The 7603-nt window shown below is 40.3% G+C and overlaps 1 protein-coding gene across 2 annotated transcripts in view; it reads left to right on the top strand.

Annotated features, from left to right (window-relative positions):
• nbas (NBAS subunit of NRZ tethering complex) overlaps nucleotides 1-7603 on the top strand; it is a 143315-nt gene that overhangs the window by 29085 nt on the left and 106627 nt on the right. For both annotated transcript variants that reach the window (XM_087180396.1, XM_023430124.2), the window contains exons 19-21: nucleotides 3267-3345; nucleotides 5650-5754; nucleotides 6293-6429. In XM_087180396.1, the coding sequence (XP_087036522.1) occupies nucleotides 3267-3345; nucleotides 5650-5754; nucleotides 6293-6429 (321 nt within the window). The remainder of the gene's footprint in view (nucleotides 1-3266; nucleotides 3346-5649; nucleotides 5755-6292; nucleotides 6430-7603) is intronic.

The following is a 7603-nucleotide window of genomic DNA, read 5'->3' as shown; positions in this document are numbered from 1 at the left end:
TGTGTGTGTGTGTGTGTGTGTGTGTGTGTGTGTGTGTGTGTTGGGCGCAGTGAAGCCCCTCACTAATGGATATAACCATGTTTCCTTGAGGCCTGCGGCCAAGGCCTGGGACAGATAATAATTCTCTTAATTTCTTTTTAACTACACCACCATTACAGAAATGGCTTGGTATCGATCACAGCTGCTCCAACCGTGTGTGTGTGTGTGTGTGTGTGTGTGTGTGTGTGAGAGATTCTCTTTTGTGTAGATAAGGACTGTATTTAACCACCGACTGTCACACAGAGTGCATCTTTTGTTCTCTATATGTTCTGAGGTTGTCTGTGTATGTGTGCCTGAAAGACAAAATCAACCAGGACTTTTTTCGATCACCCAGTCAGTGTGGTGAAATAAAGTGTGATTATTCTTTTCCCATCAGTTAAAAAAGAGAGGAATCAAAGACTTTTTTTGTAACTTTTGGAAAGTTCTTGTCCAGGAGAGAATCACATTTCCAATAATTGGAGTCAAACGCACTCAATCAACTTTTGCTACACTATATAAGATACTAAAAGATGTTCATTTCCCTCTTACTTTTAAGCACCCAATAAAATGACGGATGCTAATATACTCCAGCCACTCTAGTTACTACCAGCTGCACTCCTATAGGCAATGTGTTGCACTTGCACTGCATTCACTTATCCTGAAATATAATGCCACATAAAATACAGACTTCCTCAGCACTTGGTTATTGCTTTTTTAAAAAATTTTTTTATTCCTAACTGTCATGCACCAGATCAGTGTTATTTGTCTTGCATGTTTTAAAACTGTCCTTTTGACTGCATGCAGATAGTTTTATCTTTTAGCCTCTTTCTCCTCAGTCTGCGTGTGCGTAATAAAGTATAATTCAGAACCCGCCAAGGGTCATTATAACTGCTGCTCTGGCTCTCCGCATACAACAACAAGCTGGACAATACTGCAGGGGTTTTGTATGTGTGTGAGTGAGAGAGAGAAAAAGAAAGAGAGATTGGGGGGAAAAGGAGGGAAAGGAGTGTGAGGATGATTGTGCAGTGTGCTGCAAGGTGTTTATGTTCATATCTGATCAGATTCAGACCTCAATCAGAATTCTCATTTTCTCATTTGCTCCAGCGCTGGTCGTGTGTGTGTGTGTGTGTGTGTGTGTGTGTGTGTGTGTGTGTGTGTGTGTGTGTGTGTGTGTGTGTCTGTGTATGTCTGTGTATGTCTGTGTATGTCTGTGTATGCTTTTACTGTGTCATCCATCTGCATGTGAAGGCATGAGCCAAAGTGTTTTTGTCTGTTATCCAATTTTGTCCCTCATACTGTGTGATAATCGCTTTTATCACGCACCACATTTTGTGTGTGTGTGTGTGAGTGTGTCGGACTGTTTATGCATTTCAATCTCTGTGCGGTACAGTCATATTCGGGGTGTTTGCACAGAGATGGAGGAGCCATTCCATCTGATTGTAATAACCTGCAGTTCTGATAGCTTTCAAATACAAGATGCAGACACACACACACGCCTTGAAGCAATCAGGTTGCAGTCTCTTTACATTAGACAGCATGTGCGATGATGTGTAAGAGTTTAAAGCAGAGTTCAAATTGTGCACATTACATCCTAAACCTTAAAGCCCTCAATCGCCATTCAGATGTGTCGCAGTGTATTTGTTCATTCTGGCCCTTTCTTAACCACGTTTTCCCCTTGAGTCACTGTTTATTGTAAGGGCAATTCAGGGAACCAATATAAACCTTTACAAAGGTGCAGGCGCTCTGCTGCCCTTTTGGTGTACAGCCAGGTTGCCCATTTGTATGTGTAAGAGTGTACTAGCCATGCTGTTTATGCTGTACCTCAGTGGAATTCAGCTGCAGGATTAGCAATTTAGAAGCAAGAGGCGTGGACCTGAATTGAACATTGAACTACCTCTAACCTGTTTGTGGCCATTTCCACAATGCCGTTCTCTCTACGGACTCCACCGAGGGAAAAAGTTCCAGACATTTAATCAGCGGCTGATGTTAGATATTGAACTAGTTTGGTTCTGTAGGATATTGTAAAAATGTATGCATGTTTATTAAAGATGATGATTAAAAAGTCACCAGTCATGCTAGCCGCTCCGGTTGTCAGGCACAGCGCCACTCTGAGCCAAACACTAACGTCGGATCTAAGAAACAGTCTCACGGTAAATAAAGAGGTTTATCAAAACTTCAGTCAACCAAATCATGAATGGGAGATGTCCTGTCACCATGCTTTCTTCCTCTGAGACCGTTTTGTTTATGGTGAAGGTTATGATTGAGCCATCATTCAAACCCCCTAGAGGACAACAGGAAAAATAGTTTTCTAACATCTCGTCTCATCTCCGCTCCATCTCTCCCCTGCCATCCCCTCTCCTTCCTCCATCTTCACTTTTCTTACTTTGCTCTGAAGAGGCAGAGCAAAGCAATAATTACCACCAGTGTGAGTGCTAAGCCGCCACTCTTTGATGTGCCAGAGAGTGTGTTCAGCCAGTGTTAATCTCTGTTAGCCTGTGTAGAGGAACTCTGATAAGGCCTGATAGCGCACTCTGTAATGAGGGATTAAGGATTAAGACGGCAGTGGAAGGGTCAGCTCCCCTGTGGTCTCACTGCGGTTGATCCTGGCCAAGTTTTTGCCTTGGACGGTGTATGTGTTGAAAAATGTTTTATTTTACTGTGAGGATGTGTGAGCCAGTGGGGGGGCACATGACCACTCACATTAGTTTTCAGCCTTCTGGTTCCTTTTCCCGTGGGCATACCTTGAGTGACTGAATTGTAGGTAGATCCCATATAGCTCAGTGCCTTGGTGTTTGTGGTCATCCAATTTATTTATGGTGGTGATTAAATGACATTGAAAATGGATTCCTGAGCAATCACTCACCTCTTTGACAACTAGCATCCCATTCATAACAACTGAAGGGTTCTTCTGGTCATAAGGAGTCTGAAAATGATTAGGTCTAGAGGGCACCATGTGGTATAGTAGTTGCAGGTGCACTGTATAAGGATAATTTACAGTTAATTTAAAGCTAGAGTGTGTGTTAGCGCAGTGAACAGACAAAGCCTGAAGTTTCATTTGACTATGGGGGGAAAAAAAGAGCAAGAGCAGATCTTATCATTTCAGTTGAGGTTTATGTTAATTGCGATGATGTGCTGAAGTGCTTTTGCAGGCATGCTGTTGATCTGTGTGTGTGTGTGTGTGTGTGTGTGTGTGTGTGTGTGTGTGTGTCTGTGTGTCTGTGTGTCTGTTCATGTACGTGCATGCTTAGACTGACTCTGGAGCAGAAGGAGCTGTGTCGGAGTCGACTGAAACTACTCTCCTACCTGGACAGACTGGCCACATATGAGGTAACAACAATCTCTCACCATTATTGTGGTACTTTGGAGTGACCCTTGGAAATCCTGCACAGAATTATCATATAAATCATATAATAATTATTATATAACCTGAAGACATACCAAATTTGCTAGTTAAATATATTTTATTAGGACTAAACCTAAAGATTATTTTCCTTTTTGATTAGTCTGCTCTTTGTTTTCTCAATTAATCTATTAGTTCTTTGTCTATAAAATGTAAGCAAATAGTGTAAAAGTGCTAAGCCATCCAAGATGACTTCTTCAAATTCTTTTGTCCGACCGACAGTCCAAAACCAGTATATTCAGTTTCAGTTTGCAAATCTGACCAACAAGCGTAAAAGTCTGCTAGAGTCACTCATGAGTCACTCAAGTCCCGGTTCCATTAATTATGACATATAATGACACTGGAACTGTTAAGCTGAACTACACTGTAGTCACGTGTAAAACAGAGGAAAATAAACACCCTTTGGATCATGGTTATGCACGCATGATTGAAACATGAGCTGTTGTGCAGAATTCGTATACAGCTGTACTGATTTTAAAAAAAGAAAAAAGTCATATCCATTCCATCAGACATATGGTACGTGAGATGCACGACTGAAAAGCCGAGCTGAAACACATAGATAGATATATCTATACATCTATCCCACAGAGGATAGTCAGCTCACAAAATTTATATTCACTTATCATGGCTTCACAGGGTTCAGTGGGTATAGAGCAGAAGTAATTGATTGGATCAGCCTCCTACCTGTCAGAGGTGTGAACTCAGTATGATGCTCATTGCAAATTCATAATACAGCGATTCCTTTGTATCTTTACCGTCTGTCTGTGTTGAGATAAAAATCTGTAAAAAGAAAAAAAAAAGCATCCATAAAAGAAAAACAAAATACAGTTCATGTTCAAATACATGTGTTGATCGGTTCAGTGTCTAGCCAGCGGGCTCAGTGGAGTGTTTGGATGATTTCCAGACTAATGTCTCATTATGAAAATGAGATTTAAACCTCATAGGAAGGGGAATGTGTCTGAAGTTCTATCAACTACTATTAAAATTATACTTATGCTCAAAATTATACTCACTAAAGGACCATATTATGTGTTCATTTACATGTTTACATGATCTAATGTAATAATTTTCTTCAACAGTCTTTATTGCTCAGTGTTTACCCGATGACAACTTAATTCTTTCTCCTTTCATATCCAGTCAACCAAAGCACAGAGACTTTTTCTCATCTGTCTTTCAGTCATTCTTTCTTTAATTAATCTCTTTAGAAAAGTAGAAAAGTTGATACACACATGAGAGGCATTTTAAGTATGTGAATGCTGTAAAAGAATGAATGGTTTGGTAATGTGCTTGCTGAAAGTATTCCCAATTTTGACATAAGAAAATATGGTTTTACTATAATACTAATAGGCCTACAGTACATGAGCGCCAGTGCAGGATAGACAGAAACCTGCTTAAAGTGAACTTGAACTTTGAGACTGGCAACTACTTAACACTTCGGATTTTAGATTTACGATGAATAGTGTTAACATGCACACCCTTCTCATCCACAATAAATCATAAATGAATGGGGCCATACTTCCTCCTACGCTAGAGAGGAGAGATGAGATTTTACCCTGCTAGATATCCAACTCAGACAAAATGACGTCTCTCTCTTTATTCGGACATTGTCATGGTAACTGCAGTACTTGTCAGATTCCTTTTGCCCCAATCCATTTTCCCTGGCTGTCTATGAATATGATATTAGGGTTTTTATCATCCCGACTTGGGCTGCTCTGTCTGCATACGGCCCATTCAAAGGCTATCAATCAGACACACACACAACACACACGCACGCACACACACACCTCTACACAAAGACACACACTCATAGAGAATGCTACAGAGATTTTATACACACAGACACACATAAATCCTTCGAAGCCAAAGGCCAGGACAACAAATGATCCCTCTTGACATATGCGTGCGCACACTCTCTCTCTCTCTCTCACACACACACACACACACACACACACACTTCCAATACCTTCCTCATATGGTTCCAACTAAAAGGACAAGGCAGTTATATGCTAGAAAGTTAAATAGCATCTGTGTTGATTTTGCCTTAGTGCACTCATTTGCAGTCTCTGAGTTTGACCTTCTATCTGCTCATCACCATTTTTCTCTGGAAAGATAACCCTCTGCGTCACAAATTTCTTTTTATGAACCACAGTTGTGTTCTGTCTCTCTCTATCCTTCTCGTCCCCCTCCCCTCCCTTTCCTCTCTCTCTCTCTCTGTTGCTCACACTCTCCAGGAGATACTTGGCGGGCCTCATGCAGCGGAGCAGAAATACGATGCCGAGTTCTTCAAGAAGTTCCGCAGTCAAAATATTGTTTTGTCAGCAAGAAACTATGCCAGGGTAACATCAGACTCTCACTTCCTCCGAAATCTCTCGATTAATATCTCACTTAATCTGTTTGTTTTAGCTGACTGCAACTCCATGTGGCACTGATGTGATGTACACATTATTAGGGACACCTGGGTAAAACTAATTGGCCTAATACAACAGTCCTGCATTAAATTCTCCCTTCATGACTGTTACAATGTTCAGTTTTTATTGAAAATGTTTTATATAGGTGTTGATTCAACTTCAACAGGTGCTGATGAACTGTAGTATGTTATACAGAGATATATGTAATTTAGCCTACCTTCATTCATATAAATGTGGTGGAAAAAAATAATAGACAATGATAACTGAGCGTATTTCTCTGTATGTCCCACAAAATCTATTTTTTTTCCAGTATATTGTATTAAAAGTTACTGATTTGTGTCAAATAATTACATCTAGTCTCATTAACTTTCTGCTATTTCTTTTAGTTATGTCATTTTTTTTTACAATATAAAATCTGTTTAGTAAAAGTTTTTGGTCTTTGGATCACACATTTGTTTGTCAACAGGAGAGTAACGTGCAGGCTCTGGACATTCTCTTCACGTACCACGGAGCAGATCTCCTCCAGCACCGGCTAGCTATCCTTTACAATTTCCCAGAAACCACCTCTCCACACGAGTACACCATCCTGCTGCCTGAGGCCTGGTGAGACTCTCACAAATCTGCACATCATCATAAAAAAGGAGATTGTAGTTACAGTGCTACATAGAAACAAGAGACTGAAATGTTTTGTTTTATCATTTGAAATGCGTTTTAATAAGAATTGAGCAGCTATATTCTGTTACAGAGGGAGCAGTTTCAACGAGATATTCCATGATATCCACTTCAGTTATGGAACATGTCAAGAAAATTGAATTCACATTATGTAACTTTACACTGACAGGAGGGTGAGGATTTATACTTTTTGAATTCCTAATTTAACATGTACAAAGTACTTTAATGAAAAATGACACATGAAGCCCAACTGTAAAACTTCTCTTTATACAACAATTCACATTGCACACATAGACACGGCAGTGTAAAAACACACGCATTACCACAGGGACGTGTGCCCCCTCTCATGTCTGAAACTCAACGTTTACACCTCTCTGAAATGCACAAGTCGCGTTTTCCTCTACATCGCAAATTAAAATCAGCCATCACTAGAATCACATCTCTTTTGGAGTGTGCGCTCAAAGGTCTTTCTCACTTCTTCTTTGTTCTCACCTTCACACAGCAACACATTTTTTTTTTCTTCCCCGTCCTTGAAAAGCACACACACACACACACACACACACACACACACACACACACACACACACACACACACACACACACACAAGCATATTCTCAGCTTGGGTTTACTCTGACACTTACACACACAGCAGTGAAATGAAACGGAAGACACTTAATTGCTACGTTCTACATTTACATGTAAAACTTAAACATATTAAAGTGATACAATACTAGCTACAACTATTACAACTGTGGTTTTTGTTCTAGCTTTTGCCTTACAGTGAATTTCTGTTTTGGGTATGTCAGAACTCTGAAGGGGAGGGAGTTTGGGAGTGGGTGTGACAGAGGAGTGTTTTGGCAGGGAAGAAATCATTCCTCACCCCTTATGTTTCACTTATAGAGGTGACAGACTCCTCATTTCCCCTCGCCTTTTTCCCCGTTCCTATATATACACGACTGTTTAATGTATTCAAATACCACATCTACATTCCTACAAATAAACACATGTAAACAAGGTCAAAGTCCCCTGGAGTCATGAGCTAAAGAACATATACCATATAGAACACACACACACACACACACACACACACACACACACACACAC

This window comes from Seriola lalandi, unplaced genomic scaffold (genome assembly GCF_002814215.2).
Source record: "Seriola lalandi dorsalis isolate HSWRI2012SDOR001 ecotype SW California unplaced genomic scaffold, Sedor1 jcf7180002054901, whole genome shotgun sequence".
NCBI classification, from domain to species: domain Eukaryota; kingdom Metazoa; phylum Chordata; class Actinopteri; order Carangiformes; family Carangidae; genus Seriola; species Seriola lalandi.
The sequence above is the reverse complement of the archived record's forward strand: the minus strand, read 5'-3'. Positions and strand labels throughout refer to the sequence as shown.